The 21,897-nt window shown below is 57.9% G+C and overlaps 1 protein-coding gene across 1 annotated transcript; it reads right to left on the bottom strand.

Annotated features, from left to right (window-relative positions):
* Positions 1–1,617: 1,617 nt before the first annotated feature.
* On the bottom strand, positions 1,618–20,906 carry ACE (angiotensin I converting enzyme). Its single transcript, XM_082779203.1, has 25 exons — positions 19,967–20,906; positions 16,926–17,093; positions 15,640–15,727; positions 15,216–15,359; positions 14,790–14,981; positions 14,566–14,663; positions 13,879–14,051; positions 13,403–13,626; positions 11,533–11,677; positions 11,143–11,241; positions 10,799–10,921; positions 10,096–10,307; positions 9,446–9,582; positions 9,015–9,173; positions 8,519–8,606; positions 8,174–8,317; positions 7,756–7,947; positions 7,438–7,535; positions 6,971–7,143; positions 6,288–6,511; positions 5,922–6,066; positions 5,617–5,715; positions 5,070–5,192; positions 4,342–4,529; positions 1,618–4,061 (listed from the first exon to the last, which is right to left on the bottom strand). Exons 1-25 carry the CDS (start codon positions 20,177–20,179, stop codon positions 3,862–3,864), a joined length of 3,849 nt encoding a protein of 1,282 aa, XP_082635329.1. The 5' UTR covers positions 20,180–20,906; the 3' UTR covers positions 1,618–3,861.
* Between the last annotated feature and the right edge of the window lie 991 nt (positions 20,907–21,897).

The following is a 21,897-nucleotide window of genomic DNA, read 5'->3' as shown; positions in this document are numbered from 1 at the left end:
ATACGGCCGCGGAAGGGGCTGCGGATTTGGGGTGGTTGGGTGGGGACGAGGGGCTCGGCACCCACCCAGATCCCAAACCATCAGCCGCCGGCTGTCGCCTGCCGGGAGAAATGTTTGCCAGCCGCGAGCCGGCGTTCCTCCACCTTTCGGTAATCAGAGCTGGGCTGCAGGCACAGTGGGAGAGCGAGGCTGAGGACAGAGATATGGGACTTCCGCAGTCCCCAAAGCTGCTGGCGGCCATCGGGGCTGTCCCCAAACAGGCGCCGGGGACCCCCTGCCCGGCACCCCTCGTGCCCTTGGTTTTTGGAAGAAGCTCTGGAGGGAGGAGATGGAGCCGGAGTCGTGGCCCCTGAGGACAGCTGGGGAAGGGGCATGGGTGGATTTGGGGTCATCCTCGACCTCCTCCACCTCACCCCTCCAAATCTTTTTTTTTTTTTTTTTCCCAAGCTTTCACAGTGACACTGTTTGTTAGCTAAGTACAAAAAATAAACCACAAAACCAGTTGGATGTGCAGCCAAAATTAACCCTGCGCTCTCCCCAGTGCCATCCTGGGGGAGGCCAGAAACCCAGGAAGGTCTCAGTGACACTAAACTGAGTCCTGGGGGGTTATTTCCCAACAGGGGCCAAATCCCGTTCAGCAGAGGGATGAAAAAACAAGGGAGCTCAGCTCCAGGATGTGGCACATCCACGCTGCACAGAAGGAGAAACTGAGGCACGGGGCAGGCTCGTGACTCCCCCACCGTCTTTGGGGTTGGGAGGATGGATGGGGAGAGTGGGAGGATGGATGGGGCAAGGGGTCAGCACCGCTCAGCCCCATGGAGGTGCCTCCAGGCGTGGGGTACCCGTGTGGGTGCCCGGTGCTTTCCTTCATCTCTGGCTGCCTCCCTGGGCTCCTAGGGCCCACCTACTTGTGCCATCCCTGACCTGAGCCCACAGTGGCACTGCTGCTCCCCGGGAGGGAAGGGGACAGAAAGCAGCACCCCAGAATTAGGGGGAACACCCTCAGGGGCCACCCTGGGCGAAGCAAGTCCCTGCTCGATGGCTGACGGAGGGGGCATAAGGAGGGTGGGCATGCAGGGGTCAAGGATTTGGGGTCTGCCGACCCCATCTTAGCCCACCGCACCCGCAGGATGCCCTCCGTGCCATATCCCCCCCCCCTTGATGACCCCTGCTTGGGGTTGGCCCCTGCTTCTGGCCCCTGGGTGCCGGGTGCTGCCAAGCTGCGGCTGCATTTTTCCAGGCGCTCCTTGTCCCCGGGGAAGGGGAATGCGAGGAACGCGGCCCCGCGCGCCCTGCCTGCTCCCGCCCGGCCACCTACCAGCTAAGAATAGACCCGGCTTGGCCGGGCCCCCGCCAGCCGCTGGGGACGTGGGGTCCCCCCCGCCAGTCACCTTCCCCCAGCACGGTGAGTGAGGATAATGAGCATTAAAAAAAAATAAAAAAAAAAAAAAGGAAAATAGGTTTCGCTGTGCCCAAAGGGTCTCCAGGCTGGTGAAGGGAACCCAGCGTGGTTCTTGCTTTTGATGTGCGTGGTTTCGAAGCAAATCTGCTCTCTAGGAGCATTGTGTGCAGGCATCCCCAGCACAGCCCCCGCAGGCCTGGGGTGCTGCTTTCTGAGCTCCCCTTGGAGGGGCTCTGTGAATTGAAAGGGAATCTCCTCTTTCTCTGCTCTTTCTCTTTTCCTTTTTTTTTTTTTTTTAATTCCTTTTTCCTAGGGAGTAATTTTGCTAAGCCTCCTAATTTCAGCAGGAAGCGTGATGCAGAAGCCAGAAGGCAGCAAAATCTCTCCAGATGTTATCACAACAGGGGAGGTGAAGCATCCTCATTTTAAAGGTAACTTGTAAAACGCTGGTGATGGTTAGCAGAGCCCTGAGGGCACCAGAGGGTCTTAATTGCCCTGGAAAGCTTCACCTGTGCCCCCACCCACGGCTCAGCAGCTCCAGTTAAGCTCAGCTCAGGACCTTCATTTCATCTTGAGCTGGCCTGGAGGTAGCTGCGTGCCCTGTCCTGCTCCTGGTGGGAGCTCGGAGCTGTGCTGGAGGTAACCTCGTGTCCTGCATCATCCCTTGAAAGGGCTTTGGACCTGTGCTGGAGGTAACCTGGTGTCCTCCTGCACCTCCTGGATGGACCTTTGGCTTGTGTTGCCTCTCTGTCCCCGAGCAGGAGGCTGCAGCTCTGTGTTTCCATCACCCACCACTTAGTCGTGGCCTCTTCCAGGACACCGGCAGCTCCCGTGTGGGCTCTGATGGGGAGTTAGAGCTGAGCGTGTATTACAGTCCCTGAGCAGAGTGCTCAGTGTGGCTCTCTTCTCTCCAGAAAGCAATCTTCCTGAAGCTGGCAAGACCTTGATGACCTTGGAGACCTCCGTTAATGGTGCAGAAAGCAGCCACAGGGCTAAAAATTACCAGCGGGGAGCTGAGCTCGACGGAGCACACCTGCAGCAGCCTGCCTTCTGGGGCTGAAAGCAAACTTGGCTTCCAACCCAGCTCTCACTTTGCAAGGTCTCTGCTCCACGGGCATCGCGTGGCTGGGAAGGAGGGGCAGGGATGGTGCTGCTGTGGGGTGCGGGCATCTGGGGCAGCTGCTCCCCCAGCCCTGGGATTGCAACGGGAAGACGCGCGACCGGCGGCTTCGCCTCCCCGTGGGCGTAGGAGATGGAAGCAAACAAACACAAACCCGAGCGTGGGCGGGCAGACACCTGCCTTCTGCTCCTCTCGGGTCTCTGTTTCCCCCTGTAAGACAGGACTGAGGGTGGAGGCCATCGGGTGAGAGGGATGGCATGATCTGCCCTGCGTCCCCTCATTTCCCTTCCTGCTTGGGGCTGCAGCAGATCGCGGCTCTTTAAGGCTGCAATAATCCCTGGCCTGGGATTAGTTTTGCACCTAATCACCGCAGAACAAATACGAAGTTTTATTTACAGAAGCAGAAGAAAGACGGGGAAAAAAAGCCTCAAGCACGGCTGATCCCAAGATAATCAGAGCTGGGGAGCAGGAGGCGATCGCTGACCTCAGAGCCTCCCCGGCCCTTACGTAAACGCGCATCGTCCCTGTGCTGGAGCCGCGAGCTCGAGCCCTGTCCCTGCTTGGACTTGGTGACCCTCAACCCTCATTACAGCTCAGGCTTGGACTTTTCTGGAAACCCACCTCTCAGCTGGGGTTTTCTGGCCCTAATGCAGCCCCTCCGTTAGGTCTGTGCCCTACGGAGAAACCCTGAGACAGCAGCTGCAACGGGAGCCAATGTTTAGGGGGTGATGGTGCTGCTATAAAGGGATGCTGAGCTTTCATGATGGGGACGGAGGAGACCCCAAAAGCCACATTGACCCCTAGGAAATTGTATTCTCACCAGCCCAGCATCCCACGGAGATACCACCCACAAGGAGGAGCCGAGCTGCTGCGCTGGGGGTAACAAGACATGGGTTTATTTTTCATCCATGCAAGCGAACAGCCCAGCAGTGGGCAAACCAGGGATGGACAGAGAACACAAACATGCTCTGTCCTTCCCAAGCCTGCCCTCTGTCACTTGAAGCCCCCATGGCTTTGGCCACCCTGGCATAGGGGTTGGAGATAGATGGTGGGTGCCTGGGCTGGACCTGCGCCCCCCAGGCATGGGGGCAGCCCGTGATGGCTCCGTGCCTGCCGGTGCCTGAATTTCTCTCCCCCTTATGCAGACGCTGACAAATAAATAGGTCTTTTCTGCTTTGGCTCTTGCATAGTGGAAAAAAAAGTCCAACCTGATTGGAGAGAGGAGTCCTGGGCTGTGGAAACCCATGGCTTCGTGGGCGAACGTGCCCGCAGCATTGCCACCAGCCTGCCCGAGTGCCTGCGCTCGTACCCTGTCTGTGCTCCCCCATCGGTGTCCGCCTTATTTCAGTTCCATTTCTGAGCTGGATTTGAAGGCCTTTCTCCTTGCTAAGGACAACTTGACGCCCAGGAAGATGGTGGTGATCACGAAGACGAGTGCCAGGGCGAGTAGGACCCAGCCACCTGCTGTGGCTTCTTTGCTGCTCAGGGACATGCCCAGGAAATCAGTACGGTCGGAGGAGCCAGCTTGGCTTTGAGCGGCTGGAAAATGGAGAAATGAGGGACATGGTTAGTGCTGGTGGCTCTGGGCTGGCTGTGGTGGGTCACCAGCTTCTCCTTTGCTGGTCTCTTGGGTGACTTGTCTCCTTTAGACTCGGCTTGCTGGAAAGTTGAGGAGGAGCATCCAAAACCCCTGTGGTTTTTGGGGTGGCCAAGGGGCACCAGGGCAGCTCCATCTCTGCTGGGAGCCCCATCCCCACCCTGGAGAGGACCAAACTCTCCCCCGTCATGGACCCACCTTGTTCAGCCCATTCCCACATACCCGTGTAAGGAGTCCAGTCGTACTCGGGCCAGCCCAGGACTTCCCCGTTCTTCTCGTTCTCCTTCACCAGCCACGTCATGAGGGGCTGGAAGTAGCTCATCAGGGCCTCGGCCGACATGTTGGGCTGCCCCGTGATGAGCTGCATGGCTTCAGGCCACGGCTTGCTGAAACCCAGCTTCATGGCCTCCCTGCGAGGGAAAAATCGGCTCCAGTGGGTTCCCCATTGCCCTTTTGGCACCAGCCCTTGCCTTCAGGGCTCTTGGTGCCAGCAGCCCTGGGGCACGGTCTCTGCTTTCTGGTATCTGTGAGCTCAGAGCATGGGGGATAAGGTTTTGCATGTGGGATATGGGGCTTTACATGCCTAAAGCCTTCCAGAGAGCCCGGACTGATGCAGATCAGTTTATGGGTGAAAGGGTTAATTTTACAGGTGCTTCCCTTGAAGCAAGGGGGCTCTTTTCCCTAAGGAACTGGGGGCTGCGGAGGAGGAAGAGGAGGAGGGAGGGAGCCTTCCACCTGCCAGTGGCCCAGCTACCATCTAGTGGCTGCTTTTGCAATCACAGCTGCAGCACCCAGCCCAGGGTCCCCCATGTCCCAGGGCCAGGGACCGGAGCATTGCTGGGGCAGGGAGAGGATGGAGCACCAGGGGCTCTGCTGTCCCGCAGAGCTGTGGCCTGACTTTAAGGTATTTGGGGTCATAAAGGTCTTGGCTCTGCCCTGCCCGCACTTACCCCAAGAGATTCCCGGCCTCCTTGGACTGGTAGATGTCACACTTGTGCAGGGGCCCCGTGTGCCCAGCTGCGTTACAGAGAGCCTGGTGGAACTGGAACTGGATCACGAAGCTGACAAAGTACCTGGAGGGGCCACAGAGGGGTGAGGACACGGGGACAGACCCTGCTAGTGGCTGTGCAGGGGGAGGATGCGCTCCCCCTTATCCTCCAGGTGCAGAATCCCAGCCTGGAGGAGTATCACTGGCTTTGGATCTCCACCTGCATCAGTTTGGTCCAATGTGCTGATGCCATTTTTTCCTTTTAGTGTGCACTTTATAGCTGCCTGTGTGGCTGAGCCCACCTCCCTTGGACAAGGAGAAATTTCCCCTAGATCCAGCCTTTCCCTCTAAGGTTCTGTTGATATATACCCGGTATTTTGGGATGGGCACCACCAGGTGTCCCTCCAGCCATGAAACAAGGTGCCATTGCTAGCACCTGAATCAGAGGTCCCTGCTTCTGCATGGGCTCACCTGTCCCAGCGGTGTCCCTCCCAGCCCAGCTCACTCACCTGATGTAGGGGACATTGGCAGGGATGTGAAACTTTGCTCCAGGGTCAAAGTCATCTTCAGACCTTGGTGTTGGTGGGCACAAGCCCTGGTACTTCAGCCTGGGCCAGAGAGGGAGAATTAGCTCAGTTTGGGGAGGAGAAGGTAGGGTAAGCCAGGAGGGGACACAGCGGGGTGTGGGGACAGGGTAAGGGGTTGTGTTATCCCATCATGTCCCACTGCAGCCACCTGGGCCACAGGGAGAAAACACTAAGTGGGACGATGGCCAAGGACCTTGCACCAAAGAGAGGTCTGAGCTCGAGCACACCTGAGGTTCCACCACTGCTGGTTGTACTCGTCCTCCTTGATGCGCCCATCAAACACCTTCCAGCGCCACTGGTCCATGAGGTACCCGAAGGGCAGGAAGGCGATTTTGTCCAGGGCGACGCTCATCAGGTAGTTAATGTCACTTTCTGTCCAGAGTGGGAAGGTGTGAGCAAGGGGGTACTGTGCCCACCTCTCCACCCTGTGTGGGTCATTCTGCCCGGGGGCAGAGGGTCCCCATCAGATCCTGTCTCTTCCCTGCATACCGAGCCACCGTGCGTGTCCCCTTCTACCTTGCCCAGCCCATCCTGGCCCTCTGCATCCCCAGCTGCCCCCACCTGTGCCGTGGGGTGCCCCCATGCCAACTCACCTTCGTTTTCTGTGACTTGGTCCAGCAGCTTGATGCTGTGCAGATGTTTGGGGGTGGAGACAGACAAGGCCATAACGTCCCCAATAGCCTCGTGGAAGCCAGGGTTGGCTCCATCGCGGAATGAGATGGGCTGGTCCATGTACTGCAGGAAGTACTGGACGTGGCCCATCTCGTGGTGCACCGTGATCAGGTCATCCATGTTCACCACAGTGCACTGCTTGATCCTGGATGAGGACGTGGGGTGGGGAGAAAAGAAAGGGCAGAGCTGGGGTGAAAGTCTCCAAGAACGACTGTACCCCATTGCGGTACCATAACCACCTATGTTTCCCTCTGGTCTCTTTCCACGTGTCCCCTCCCCAGGTCTAATGCTGGTCCTGCTCCATGGGGTTGGTCCCTGACTGTCTTTCTGCCTCTCCTGCTGCCCCTGCCCATTCCCTGTCCATGTTTGTCAGCTTTTCCATCTTCTGGGCAGCTCAGGGAAGGTATAAGTTGCCCTCCCCCTGCTATGGGGACTCCTGCCATCAATGCCAGCATCTTGGGTACCAGTGGCAGTGCCAGAGAGGGGCTGCCACAGCTGCTGAGCAAGAGACACCGCGGTGGCACCATCCCGTGTGCCCTTATCCCACCAAGATGCTGCCCCAGCACCATAGGAGCCAGGGGCACCACTCGCTCCCTGCAGGCACCTGAAGTCCTTGCGGTTGTAGAAGTCCCATGCTGAGGCGTGACACACCACCTCCCGCCCGTCCGTCGGCTTCTCGATCATGGATTTGTCCCAGAACTCCTGCGGCATGGGGATGAGGCCCAGGGAGGTAAAGAAACGGTCCGACTCTTCAAACATCATTTTGGGTGTCCAGCCCTGGGGAGAGAGCAGATGGAGGATTTGGTGAGGGGCAATGGGGGATCCTGTGGGTGCTGGAGGCTGTGGGAAGGATGGGAGGCTGGGGACAGTCTTGTCCCTCTGGGCTTGGGAGGTCTTTGATGGCAACTACTGTTGGGTCCAGCCCTTGGTATTTCTGGATGGGGAAGGAATAGGGGCATGTCATGGAAACTTTTGGCAGCATCAAAGCATTCAGCAATGGGGGTGTTGCCAGCGGCCAGAGGGTGATGGGTCCCAGGGGACATCTCCAGAGCAGACTGTAAAAGCACTGACCTGTTGCTTCATGGCTGGGGTGGCATCCACCTTGGTGGCATCTGGGTAGGGCACCACCAGGTTGAAAATGTTGGACCATGACTGGGCCCACATGTTGCCTGGGAAGAGCAGGAGGAAGATGGAGGGAGAAGAACAAAGACAACTTGTTACTCCCCACTTTTCAGGATGGGCTACCCTGTCTGTGGCCAGGTTGCACAGTCACCAGTCCCTGCACCGCCTGCACGAGGACAATGCAAGCATGAGGTCCTGGCATGATTTGCAGCAATTTATGCCTGGTGGGAGACACAGCTCTGCTCAAGGCCTCCGCAAAGCCCTTACCTAGCAGGTGAGCAGGAATAGGACCCTTCAAGTTTATGTGCTCAGCTCCATACTTTTTGTATAGGGCCCGGCGTACATAGGCATGCAGGTTGAGGTACAGGGGCTGCAGCTGCAGGTACAACTTCTCCAGATCTTCCTCGAAGGTGGATGTCTCATACAGGGATCTCCAGTAAGCCCCATTGTCTGTGTAGCCTGAGGTAGGGCAAGAGGAGCTGTCAGACACTTCCCTTCTTAGGTAAGAGTCTGTCTTGCCACTGACACCCCAGGTCCCTCCATGCCTATGGGACAGGGGACCTAATGACAGTTGGTGGGACCTCTATGCCCTCAAGATATTGGCTTTGAGTTGGATGATCAACTCAATTCTCTGCTCGCGGGGTGCTGAGACATTGGTGGGTCTCTGAAGGAGCAGGACACTGACCGTTGAGCACAGCTGCCTTGTTGCTCAGTTCCACGTATCGCTTGTAGTTGTTCCTCATTTTCTTCCCAGAAGCATCCCGCCAGCCCTTCCAGACAAAGAGGAGCTCATCATAGTCCTGTGACTTGGCCAGGATGTCCGTGAGGTCTAAAGAGAGAGCAGTGAAGCCAGATGATGGCGTTGGCTGGGCTAGCCTGATGCAACGATGCTAGACCCAATATACTGCTCAGGGGCCATCACCGAGAAGGTGGAAAGGCCCCTTCCTGACCCTTCTCCATGTCCCTATGAAGAAGCCCTCCTTCCTGGGCCTGCTGCAGATGACTCGCTGAGCACCCTGCCAGGTCTTACCAGGGTCCAGGGGGTGACAGGTTTTGTTCTCCCTGCAGACCTTGGCTACGCTGTATGTGGTCTCCATATCTGAGAGAAGGGTGTTGTACTGCAAAGGAAATCGAATCATGTGAGCTTGTTAACTTTGCTCCTGCTCTTGGGGAACAACACAGCCCATTAGGATGTTCCCCTGGCCCCTTCCACACTGTCCTGGCAGGTCAAGTATGACCCCAGAAGGAATCAAAGCTGAGTTACTATGGCAAGTATGGGGCCAGCATGCAATGTGCCATTACCACACAAGCAGCTGCACCCACAGCAGGCTGGGGCAGGCAACCTTTGGGTGAGAAATCCTGGAGGTGAGGGTCTTGCTTTTGTGCAGAAGGTACCAAACTATCACCTTCTGCAGGGGCAGGGGCAGCTGCCCAGGGCCATTTCCTAAAAGCTGGGCAAAGCCTGTGTCTTCCCACAGGGTAGTGGCAAAGGACAGCCCGTCCTGCCCTGTCCCCTTGCAGCTCACCTCCTTCAGCTCATCCTCAGGCAGGGCTGCCCTCTCGATGATGCTCAGCTTCTTGAGGATGCGTGTGACAGTTTGGTCCTGGAAGTCGGAGGCGTCGAACTGCCTGGCTCTCATCCCATACTCGAGGGTGTGCTTGGACATGGCCAAGTTCTTCTCCAGCTGCAAAGGCAGGAGAGGAGTTACCTGAGGGAGCTCCCTGAGACTCAGGCCTTCACCACAAGCACCACCTGCCCTGCCATGGCTGACAACCTCCCCGTGGCTTCCCTGGGGGTACCTCATGGCATGACTTTTCATGGACAAGTCACCTTCTGGATGAGAATGGGGTTCTCATCTACAGCTCTGCTAGGGGCAGAGGTTGTCCTGGCTTTCAGAGCTCATTTGCAATGGGAACCAGCTGCCTGCCGTGGCTGTTGCCTGGGTCGTTTCCATACCATGATCTCTTTGTTGTAGTCGGTGATGTTGGTGTTGTAGGTCCAGGACGCCTCAGTGTAGGCGTTCCACACCTCCTCGGCCGTCCTGTTGTACTCAGACAAGAACTCTTTAGCTTGTGCCTCGTCTGCTATTTTGTCTAGAGGAAGAGATAAGAGGAAAGAGAAGGGAAGTCCTTTTTGCAAGAGGTCTTTCAAGAGGTTTCTCCACCAGGCTTGAACACGTCCCAGAGTTGCAGGTCTGCTGAAAGATGTCTGGGAGCATGCTGAAGGTGGAGGTTGTCCACGGGAGAGGGGATGGGATCGCAGGACAAGTTGCCTGCCCTAAACCCTTCCAGCTGGGCAGAAAGGATGCAGCTGAAAGCAGATGACCTGTCACACCAGGACTGATGGCATTACTACAGTGGCAGGGCCACAGCTCTGCACAACGGTACGTCAAGGGGCTGGAATATGGCACCTGCTTCAAAGCAAGATGTGACCACCCACAAAATGGGACCCTGTGGGACTGCACATGGAGGTGGTTATTCCTCTGTTTCCTGGCATGGAGACCTCACCCATCTACAGCAGAGATCTCCCCCAGAACTGTCCTGCCTAGGGGTTGGTGGTGGCACTTGGGAGAACTTTTCCTGTCCCTCCTGGGGCCGCAGCCTTACCGATGCCTTCGGGGTAGCCTTCGGGGACAGGGGGACGCCAGTCGAACTCTGGCCAGCCCAGCACCTCATTGGTCTTGTTGTTCTGCTCCTCAAGCCAGGTGGTGACAGGGCTGAAGTACTCCAGGAGGGCCCCAGCGTCCATCTTATCCGTGCCAGTGAGGTCGAACAGGATTTCCTGCCATGACTTGGAAGACCCAGCTTTCAGCACCTCCCTGCAGAGGAGTGGGGCAGCAAGAGCCAGCATTAGGTCGGAGGATGGACGGGAGAAAAGCAGTGGTGGTGTCTCTGCTTCACATGGGTTGAAGATGCTATTCCTGAGAAGGATGTGAGCCTGGAAACTGCCTCTGAAGCCCCCCAGCTATCCTGTGCTTGGGGTCTGAAGACTTTCCGCCACATTCTCATGCATTCATTAACGCCCAGGGAGTCTACAGGAACCAAACATGCTTTAGTGACCTCTTGTCTGGGTGGGAGCTAGTGACAGGGACAATAGCAGGACTCTGGTGAGGACCACTCACCCCACCCCAGTGCTTCCTTGTATTTCCATCTATCCATCCATCCATCTGCAAAGCTATTTCTCCAGCCATCTCCATGGCCACTTTTTCCTTCCTTCCTTTCTTCTTTCCTTCCTTTCTTCCTTGCACACCATCAGCTTCCACGCACACATCTGCCCATGGCGATTGTCCCGACCCTTCTCTGTCCCCACCTGAGTTTGGCTCCAGCCTCTTTGGACTCGTAGATGTCACAGGTGTGTAGGGGACCAGTGTGGTTGGCCGCCTGGCACAGCGCCTTGTGAAACTGGAACTGGAGGATGAAGCTCACAAAGTACCTGTTGAGGAAGCCCGTGAAGGTGAGCACCAGGGACAAAGCAGGTGAGTCCCAGGGCATGGCTGAAGGCACCTTGCCACACATCTGCTCCCCACCATTTGTGCTCCCAAGTGTTGGATGGTGTCTGTGTCTTGAGCAATGCATCCCAGCCCCTGCCTGAAGAGTTGGGGTCCCCACACCCCCTGCCCCAAGCCTCCATCCCCTTCCCAGCACCTCCTCTACCTGATGTAAGGGGTGTTCCCAGGGATGTGGTACTTTGCCCCAGGGTCGAAGTTGCTTTCGTTCCTCGAAATTGGAGCACAAATACCCTGGTATTTAGTTCTGTAGGCAACAAAGAACAAGAACATGAGCTGGAAAGAGGGAGCCAGAGGAACCAAGGCAGGGAACAGGAAATGAAGGCACAATGCTGAAGAGATCTGCACAATTTGTGTCCTTCCATGTCTTCCCGATCCTCAACCCACCCTCCTATGCATTTCTCCCTCCCACCCCTCCACCCCTCCACCCATCTTTCTCCAGCCATCTCCATGGCCCCTTCTTCCTTTCTGCCCACCCTCCATCCTTGCACACCCTCAGCTTCCATGCATGTATCCACCCTCTGCCACTGTCCCCTACCTCAGATACCACCAGTCATAGTTGTAACGACTGGGGGGCGTGTGGCCATTGAACACGTTCCAGCGCCACTGGTCGATGAGGTAGCCAAAGGGCAGGAAGGCGATCTTCTCCAAGGCCATCTTCAGCAGGTAGTTGATGTTGCTCTCTGCATGAAACAGAGCCCAAATGAGGTCGGGAAGGAGCCCTGGTGGGCGGCACTATGGTCACTGGGTTTTTGTTGGCAGTGGGGTGAGGAGAGATGGATGAGAAGTCGGAACAACATTTCAACATATAATTGTGATCCTTAGAAATTTGTGCACAGGACACAGGATGTTTTTCTGACTGCAGCTCCTGCTTGGGGCAACTTGTCTTTCTACTGAATGGGAGCAATGGGAGTGACAAGCCTGGTGTCCCCTTGCCTGAAGCCTGGAGAAGTCTCTGGTGAGGGTAACTCTAAGGGCTCCCTGTTAACACGTTCACCCTACAGGGGCTTCAGGGTGAAAGGGATTTGGTCCCCAGGGCTGGCACACCAAAGCAAAGGCTGCCATAGTTTGGATCCAGACCTGGGGCAGTCACCACCATACCACACGGAGCACAGGTGATGGTGACATCTGCTTTCCCCTTCACCTTGAGCAAAAGAAGACTAAAGAAGGACCAGCAGGAGACCCAGCTGCAGCTGTAGGGTCGGGAAGGGGTTGGCAGCACTGCCCCGACGGGCTGCTGGCTGCCACCACGGTGGTGGCGCGGCCGCCAAGTCAGGCAACGATGCCTTGAGGCAGCGACCATCTGCTCCGTGATGTTTGTGCAGCATCAGCCCAACAATTTTGGCTGCTGTGACGGCTTCCCCATCATGAAACAGATTTAACGACAAGGCAGGAGGACCCGGGACTGGCCCTCCTCCGCAAAGCAGCCGCCTGCGGCAGGGCTCTGCGAACGCTTGGTTTCCTCTGCTGCTGTCTGGTTTGACGTGTTGGCTGGGAGGTGTGGGGGGGTGTGCAGACCCTTGCCAAGCTGGGAAACGTCCTGCAGCGACAAGTCCTCCTCCTCTGCACTGGCTGGCAGGCGGATGTGTCACCCGCTGCCTGTCCTTGTGACCGGGTGGGTTGTCTGAGCGAGCACTCGATGCCGCCTCCGCAGAGCTACGTGGTGAGCTCCCGGGTGGACAGGAAGGGGAGACACTGGAAATGTCAAAACCAATAAACACCATAGATGCTGCTTTCGGTTTGAGTCTCTGCTGGGGAGGGGAAGGGAACAGACAAGGCTCCAGGGAGCATTGCTGCTGCTTGTGGTGGTGAAGAGGATGGAGCCAAGAAGTTGTCCACAGAGCCCAGAAGGGGTCATGCATGGACCCAAGGAGGTGTATATGCATGGACCCATGGCAACAAGAACCAGGATTATGGAATCATTTAAGTTGGAAAAGATTTCCAAGATCATCTCGTCCAACCTTTAACCTAGCACTGCCAAGCCCACCGTTCAACCACTAAGCTCTACATATCTAAGTTTTTTGAAGACCTTCCGGGAGGAGTGATAGTGACTCATCTACTGTCTTGGACAGCCAGTTCCAACATTTCACAACCCTTTCAGTGAAGAAATTTTTCCTAATATCTGACCTAAGCCTCCCCTGATACAAATTAAGCCCACTTCCTCTTGTCTTATCACTTGGCACTTGGAGGAGAGACCGATTCCCATCTCGCTACAGCCTCCTTTAGGGTAATTGTAGAGTAAAGGTCCGTCGAACTAAGGATGGTTGAAAGGTTTGTGTCAACCACGGGGTCTGTCCTGCTCAGGGCTGCATTGCCAGGCTGCAGCCTGCCCTGGCACATCCCAAACCCTTCCTGGTGCCATGGTCAGTGTCCCATGAACCCTCCTGGTCCTAGGGCAGCTGCCATACCCGCGTCCTCGGTGGCACTGCTGAGGAGTCCGATTTTCTTGAGGTGGCTGGGGGTGGAGACGGACAGGGACATGACATCACCGATGGCCTCGTGGAAGCCGGGGTTGGCCCCGCTGCGGAAGGAGACGGGCTGGTCCTTGTACTGCAGGTAGTACTGCACGTGGCCCATCTCGTGGTGCACTGTGAACAGCTGCTCCATGGTCACCGTTGTGCACTGCTTGATCCTGTGAAAGGAGCGATGCCTGAGCTCGGTGAGGGTCCCTGGTCTGCCCACGCACATCCCCAGTGGGAAGGACCCTTAGAGGGTGGCAGCACCCCATGGGAAAGAGGAAAAACCCAGTAGAGGGGAAGGCACAGCTATGTGGTGCCCTGAAACCTTACCCCAGATGGTGATGGGGTACCCAAAATAGTGACCACCAAGGGGGTGGAAGAAGCTCTTGTCCCATAGCCCTGGGCCCCTGCGTGGCCCCACACACCTGAAGTCCTTGCGGTTGTAGAAGTCCCAGGCCGAGGCGTGACACACCACCTCCCGCCCGTCCGTCGGCTTCTCCAGCATGGACTTGTCCCAAAACTCAGGGGGCATCTCCAACAGCCCCAGGGAGGTGAAGAACTCCTCCGAGACCCGGAACATGTGGGTGGCATTCCAGCCCTGGAGGGCAGGAGGCAGCAGGTTATGGCCAAGGAAAGGACTGCCCATGCCTCGGGCATCACCTCTGATACTCCCACAGCACCACAGGGAGGAGGAAGGCTCCTGCCCCTCTCACCCTGATGGGAAGCTCCATCCCCAGAAATGGGGTGAGCATCCCTAAACAGCACCAAGCAGCAGTGCTGGTGCCCAGAACGGACAGGAGATAGGAGCAGGACAGGTGTCTCAGGAGGGCTTGGAGATGAGTGATGGTGGGGATGCAGCCCCCAGCGTAAGGACCAGCACTGCTCCCACCACACCAGCCTGCCTCTTTTCCCACCTGCTGCCTCTCTGGCTATTGCTGGAGTGGGCGCGGGGCCATTTCTCTGTCCCTACCCCTCCCAAACCTGTTTTTTCTACTGTCCCATATGCAGATATGGGCAACCACTTCCATAGGATCAAAGTTATGGGGAAGCCCTGGCCAACGTATCCCCCCTTTTTTCCCAGTGGTGCCCTAGCAGGTCCCTCAGCCCATTACCTGATCCACCATGGTGCTCGTCACATCGAGGTTGGGCTTCTCAGGGTAGGGGACCATCAGGTCATAGATGTTGTTCCACTGCTGAGCCCACATGTTGCCTGAGGAGAGAAGGCAGACAGAGCAGACCCAGGGGTGGGTCAGAAGGAAGAGAAACACAGCAATAAGTGGGACCACCCGCCATCCCACCACGGCTCTGCAGTCCCACCAGGACCCCTGGCTCTTACCCAGGAGGTGGGCAGGGATGGGACCCTTCAGGTTGACGTATTTGGGGCCGTAGCGGTCATACAGTTTCCTCCGGACAAAGGCGTGCAGGTTGAGGTAGAGTGGCTCCAGCTGGTGGTAGAGATGCTCCAGGTCATCCTCGAAGGAGGCTGAGTCGTACCAGGAGCGCCAGTAGCTGCCCGTGTCCTCGAAGCCTGCAGGGAGGCAGTGATGACCCCCAGCTCCATCCCCAAGGGGCTGCCCCACATCCAGCCCCAAGAGCTGGGCCTGTTGGGCACCAGTAGGATTTTTGCACCTTCCCCAGGGTGTGAACACCAGGACAGAAGTGAAATGGAGGCTGGATGAAGTGGGATGGGGAGAGCAGGACACTGTGTTGCCCCTCTTCCCACCCCACTCCCTGACCCACCACGTCCCCATCCCGCTCGCACCGTCCACCCGGTACGCCTCGTTGCTCAGCTGCACGAACTCCTCGTACTTGGCACGCAGCGGGTTTCCTGCGGCGTTGTGCCAGCCCTCCCAGGCGTACAGGAGCTTCTTGTAGCTGCGGGACGTGGCCATGATGTCCGAGAGGTCTGAGACAAAAGGGACACACGGGACATGAGAGATCCAAGCGGGAAGGACGTGCGGGAGTGGGGCACAAAATCGACCCAAATCGAGCCATCCGCACCCCAGGACAGCCCTATGAATGTGGACCAGGACCCTGCCAACCCCATCCCAATGGGAATTTGGGACCAGGGAGAAGTCAGAGCCTGGGGGTGCTCATCAGGAGCAGACCCTAAGCAGGGGACGGAGATGAGGATGGGGACTGGGATGGGGATGGGGATGGGGACGGGGTTGGGGACAGGACCGTACCTGGCTCCAGCTCCCAGCAGGTATCGTTGGCCGGGCACACCTTGGCCGTGGAGTAGATTTTGTCCATGTCGCTCAGGATGGTGTTGTACTGCGGGGAGGGAAAAGGCATTGGGGCTGGAAGAGGGTGGGAAGGGCTGTTGAGGAGGGATTTACAAAGACTTCCCATCTCCAGAGCGCGTGTGTGTGTCCGAAGGAGGATCGGGGTGTTTATACAGTGCTTTTTTTGGGGTGAGGTGTGTGTTGTCACCCGTTGTTTCTGCACTTTGGGACAGACAGCCCACGCACGGCCGCTCACCGAGCCCCCTCCGTGTCCCGGAGCACGGCTATTTATAACGCCCTTCGTCAGAAGGGCTGCGGCACAGGCTGTTTATCTAAGCGGGCAAAAAAAAAAAAAAAAAAAAAAAAAAGAAAAACCACAGGAGGAGGGGAGGGTATTTATTTCTGTGAGCTTCAACAACAGCAAACAATAGCAACGGGAGGTTTCCTGGAACCTGCTCGGGGAGCCCATTCCCAGGGACGGAAATTCCCCCGCGCCGTCCCCCTCTCTCTGCTCCCATTCCTCTGCTCCGGAGGGGACGGCGGTGGCTGCGGGCGGGGAGAAACGTGGGTGATGTGCAGGGAGATGGGATCCTTTCTGTTATCAGGGACAGGTTTCCGGGAAGGAACTGGGGCTGACGCTGCTCCAGTGAGGATTGTATTACTGGGCTTGCAAGCCAAGCAGGGTTTCGGTGGGGAGGTGCCCCGGGAGCCACTGGAGATGTGCAGGAATCGCTGCCTCGAGTATTTTACTTGCATTTAATTAAAGGACCCCGCAAGCTCGGGGCTGTGATGGGGAAGGCTGTCCTGATGTCACTGCTGCTGGTCTGTGCCACTGGTCACAGCCGCTCCGGGTGCACAGGGAGCCAGGTGGCTGCCACAGCCCTCCTGTTTGCTGGGCTGTGTCTGCGGGCGCTCAAGCCAGCTGGCCCCAGCCATGGGCACAGCCTGGCCAGCGTCCAGGGAACGCCCAAGGCTGCTCAATGTAAGCAGGAAATCTCCAGCCCCTGCTTGCAGGTAGCTCCAAACTGACGTTAGGGACAGATCCTGGCTGTGTGACCTCCCCGAGGTGGGACCCCAGCTCCCATCTCCCCCCTTCCATCACTTTTCCCCAGTTTTCAGCCTCCAGGAGACCCTACAAAATGCAGCTGAGGGGCCAGCAGCAGACTCTGCACGCTCAGGAAAAAAGGCTTTGAGGGGGAATCGCAGCACCCAAGCATCTCCCAGGGCTTCACCACAGCCTTGCCTACCTGCTGTCGCTTGTCCAGGGGCAGGTTGGAGGGCCCCAGGGTCTGGATGGAGCCGATGATTTTCTTCAGCTGGGTGTCACTGAAGTTGCTCCAGATGTCGCCATAGAGCTCCTTGGCTTTCTTGCCCCATGCCTCTGTGAAGTTTTGCTCCTCCAGTGATGCCTCGACCTGCGCGGTGAGAGAGGGGACGTGGGGACCAGCGCCGGGACGTGACACCGCGCTCAGAGTCACGGGGTTTGAGCGAGCCAGAGGGCAGGGGACACGCGGTGGCAGGCAGGGCTGTCCCTGAGCCGTGACATTTATAGAAAGAGACAACAGTTTCCAGCCGAAGAGGCAACATCTGCAGCCCCCGCTTGCCTCGCAGAGCACCCAAGGAGTAGATTTTGAGGTTGTTTTGGAAGTGGTGTTGTGCCCTGGGTGGGATGGGGATATTAGGACGGGGGGTCCATGTGCCGTGGGCAGGGTGTTGGATGCTTGTGGGCCATTGTGCCAGCATCATTATATCCGTGCTCGAGCAACGTTTAGCTGCATCCCCCTGCTCTGTGCCCTATAAGCCCCATCTCTGGGTTTTGCCTTGCAGAGATGCAACCCCCTGGAGATGCCCCTGGTTTTGGGTACCCCATTACCCTTATCCAGCACTGCCAGCCCTGACCTCGCTTCCCAAGGCCGTGGGACAGCGGGAGCAGCCTGCGCTGCAGGGGTTATTTAGGCAGCTGGAGCTGCAGCCGGCAGCCACGATTTTGGGACGAGGCGCATCGCGGGCGGTAGCATCCACATGGCCAGCGTGGAAATGCTGATTTTTTGGGAGTGCATCAGCCCGGGCAGTGAGCAGTGAGAACATGCAGAACGCCTGCTTGCTGCCCGTGCTGTCCCAGTGTGATTTATGGAGCTCATTAGCCGTAATTCGTGGCGTTTCCAGCCTGGTTCCAACAAGCCTGGGTTGTTTTATTTTAATCATCACATTCTCTCGGGAGGGAAGGGAGTTACAGCGTGGTGTGGCCAGAGGTTGCTCGGGGACAGAGAGGGGAGATGCCTAAAAGCAGAGCTGGGTGCCCACCTCCCCCCTTGGGCATCCCAGCACCTCCACCCTCACCCCGGTACCATCCGGCCCCGGCTCCCCATCCCACCGGGACGCGACAGCCCCCACCCTGGAGCAAGATGCCCTTGTATCAATGGGAGTCACCCACGAAGTGTGGAGGCTCATGAGGGATGTTTTATCCCTTCCCAGACCCCGTTTCTGAGCCAGGGAGCTGTAGGAGGCAGAGTCCAGCTGTGTTTCATCTCCTTCTTGAACAGACGCCTGTGTTAGGTCAGGCGATTTGTGCCCTAAACTCTCCTGACAGCTCCGGTGGAGCGAGCTGAGGCCAGAGGCTCTGCCCCAGACCCCTTGCCACGGCCGTCCCTGCCTGTCTGTCATTCCAGTGTCCCTCTGTCCATCCCCACAAGGCCAGGGGCTGCTGCCCTGCATTTAGCCTGATGCCCCCCCATGTCACTTTGTCCCCTGGCCACGTCTTTGGGGACAGGTCCCGGGGGAGCCCACACCTCTGGGCTGGCCTGGCTCAGCTCCTCTGTGCTCTAGACCTGAGCAGGGTTTGCCTGGCCCAAAGGTTCACCAAATCCCCCAAATTCTGCCTTTCGGGTCCTGCCGTCCACCTCGAGCCCTGTTAACCCTTTAGTTCTCAGTGCCTCCCCATTGCACAACACGCGTCTCTGCTGCCCCTTTGAAGGGCTGATTTCAGGGGCCAGATCCCCTCCTCTCCCTCTCCATCTGTGTCAGGCTCAGGCAAATAGTGTGCTGGGCACCACCAGGGTGTTTTTAGCTCTGCAGGGTGCTCTGAGCATTTCTCAGAGTGGGCACAGCTTTGGGCAGAGCAGCCAGAAAAGTCCTGTCTGTTTTCCCCTCTTGTCCCCAAAACTATCTGGGAGCTACTGGGAGGGGAACAGGGTGGCCCGATAAGCCTTGAGATCACAGGGAGCACTCGGCCGTGATCCTCAGGTATTTATTAACATGGGAAAGTGGGCTGGTCTGGGAATGTCCCCAAGCAAAATCCACACAAGGTGCTCCCCAGCCCCTCCTTGCAGCCTGCTGAAGCCGGGATGCCCCCGCGGCACCCAAAGGTCCCCAGCCCCACCACAACATCTGCCAGACAGCGGCTGGGTGCGTGCCTGGACAGCGCTAGCTGGCCGAAAAAGGCTGGAGGGGCACACCAGGTGTCCTGCCAAGTTGGCAGTGTTCGTCCCCCGCCACCCCAGCGACTCACTGCTGTGTCCCACACAGACAGACGTGCAGCACACCATGTGCCTCCTGCCCACGGGCTTCTGGCTGGGCTCTGGGGCGTTGCGTGACATTATTTGAGGTGTGGAGGTAACACTCAGGTTCCCAAACACATGCTGGTCACATATTTGTTGTGCTGACCCCATAAGCTACATGGGGAGGGATGTATGGCTTCGAGCTGCACACAGCGCCGTGTCCGTGTCCCCATGGACATGTCCCCACGCCGTGGCTGTGGCAGCCCCCCAGGTATGACAAGATCTGGGGGAGCGTCCATGCAGGGCAGGGGCCAAGCTCGTGCAACTGAGAGCAGCTCCAGCCCACGCCGAAACGTACAACCTCCCCCCCAGCCAGCTTGTCCCCATGTGCTGGAGTGCCCCGGTGCCACCCTGCTGCTCCTTCACGTCTGGGGCTCCCGTGGGGCTGGGGCATGGCACAGTGCTGGGGACGTGGTGCCGGGCAGGGATGGGGACACTCGACACCTGACCCCAGCCTGGGAAGGGGGGGAAGGAAAGTGGAAGGTTCTGGGCAGAGGGAAACACCTCTAAAAATAAACCCAGGCTCTGCTGCGGGGCCAGGGCTGCTGCACTGGGGCAGGGGCTCTCCGGAGAGCCAGTTTTGGGGACAAAACCATTCCCAAGCCAAGCATCCGAGTCCCGGGACAGCACCTTGGGGTGCTTCAAAAGGAACCCGTGGGGACGAAGGGGACCCCGCCAGCCCTCCCCACCCTGCCGGAGCCCCCCCAGCAGCACCCCGTGCCAGCACCCACCTGCAGGGCACCGTTGGTGGCCGTCAGGTTGGTGTAGTAATCCCAGCTGGCCGAGACGCTCTTGAAGAGGACGATCTCGGCCGTTCTGTTGTAGGCATCGGCGAAGAGGGCGGCCCCCGCCTCGGTGGCATCGTAATTGGGGGGCTCAAGCCCCGGCTCCAGGGCGCCCACCGGGCTCAGCACCAGCAGCAGCAGCCCCAGCGCCACGGGCATCGCGGTGGGAGCTGCGCTCGGAGCCTCGCGAGGGAGCTTCCCTCCGCGGCCGGCTGCTTATAAGCCAGCAGCCTTCGCGCAAACCCTGCCCACAGCGCCTGCCTCCCCTCGCAGATAAGAGCGTTTTCGCTCATCCTTCAGCTGCTCCAGGCTGCGGGGAGAAAGCTCAGCCTTGGGGGGGCAAAGTCCCCTCGGTGCCTGGCTGCGCCGCGAGGGAAGGGGAAAGGGCTGGGAAGGGAGGGAGGGAAAAAAGGAGAAGAATCGAGGGAAGGGCGGAAAAAGAAATTCCTTCAGCAGGAGGAAGGCTGGGAGTGTGGGGTGGGCGGCCACAGGACTTGTCCCATGCTGGGCTCTGTCCCCGGTCCCCTCCTGGCTCGGTGGCAGGGGGACCCCATCGCACCAGGCAGGATGTCCCCGACACGTCCTGCAGCTTCTCAGCACAGTCGTGCCCCTGGGCATAATTCGTTTTTCAGGGAAACGGCGCGTTCCTTCTGGTGGGGAAGGAAACCCCATCCTGTCCCACAAAGTGTCTGGACTTTGAGGAATTGGTCTGATGACAAATGAGCAACAAAAAGTTCCTTCCAAATGAAAACCAGACTCGTTTTGGTGGGCTTGATAGCTCCTTTTGTGTTTTGTTTTGGTTTTTTAATTAAATAGATCTCTTTTCCCCAGGGGCCCGCCCCAGCCTTGGGAGCTGTGCCCGGGCTGAGCTCAGGCTCAGGGTTCACCACGTCCTGCTGGCCCTGTCATCCCCAAAAACAACCCATGGGGACATGGGCTGTGTGCGCTTTTTTAGGGTGGAGGATAGGGGAAATCCCTTGACTTGTTTGCTTTGCAGCACAGCTGGGCACTGCCATGGCCCCATGGTGTGAGCACATGGGACAACACAGCCCCCGGCAAGGAACAAGTCCTCCCAGTAGGGCTGGGAACCCTACAGGGTGCAGAGAACCATTTCCAGAAGAGAAAGGAGGCATTTAAGAGCCTACAATCTCCTAACATCAATTAATTCCCCCCCCAAAAAAAATCACAGCTTCCCACAACACATCCTATCAGGGCGTGCTCCTAGCAGGAACACCCAAAAAAAACCTTCCCGCCCCGCACTGAACACATACCCAATTGTAAACAGCACCAGCAATGCTTCCAAACCCGGACACCACGGCACCCCCTTGTCATCCCCTCTCCCCACCAGCCTCAGGACCCTGGAAACTTCCTTGGGAAGTTGCAAAAATGGTTGGTTTGGCTCCAATTTGGCCAGCGACCAAGGGCCAATGAATGGAGATTTCCTGCGGAGCGCCAGCCCCGTGTTCCCAGCTGCTCCTGGGGGAGGGGTTTTCCCGGCTTCTGGGCCAGGGTCTCAGGAGATCAGCGTGGCCAAAATGGGCTCTGCGATCTCAGCGTGGTGCTGGTACACGGTGACCCCAATGAGGGCAGTTTGGGGCCCTTTTCCAAGGGGAACAGCGGACTGGGGTGCCCACGGTCGATGTACCTGAGCATCCTCCAAGGCGCTGATGGTGCTGCGGGACTTTGCGTTGGGCAGGGGCCCTCTCGGTGGTGCCAGCAGCTTGGTGGCATCCCGTCCTGAAAATCCCCAGCTGGGAGCAGACAGAAAAGCCACCTACATATGGGACAGTGCTGTCAGGTGAAGCAGCTGAGGTCCAGGAAGGCAGGTGAGATATCTGCAAGCCTGAAGACGCGCGTTGGTGCCTCTGTGCTGCCCC

Source organism: Aythya marila (assembly GCF_965140915.1).
Source record: "Aythya marila genome assembly, chromosome: 25".
Classification (NCBI taxonomy): domain Eukaryota; kingdom Metazoa; phylum Chordata; class Aves; order Anseriformes; family Anatidae; genus Aythya; species Aythya marila.
The sequence above is the reverse complement of the archived record's forward strand: the minus strand, read 5'-3'. Positions and strand labels throughout refer to the sequence as shown.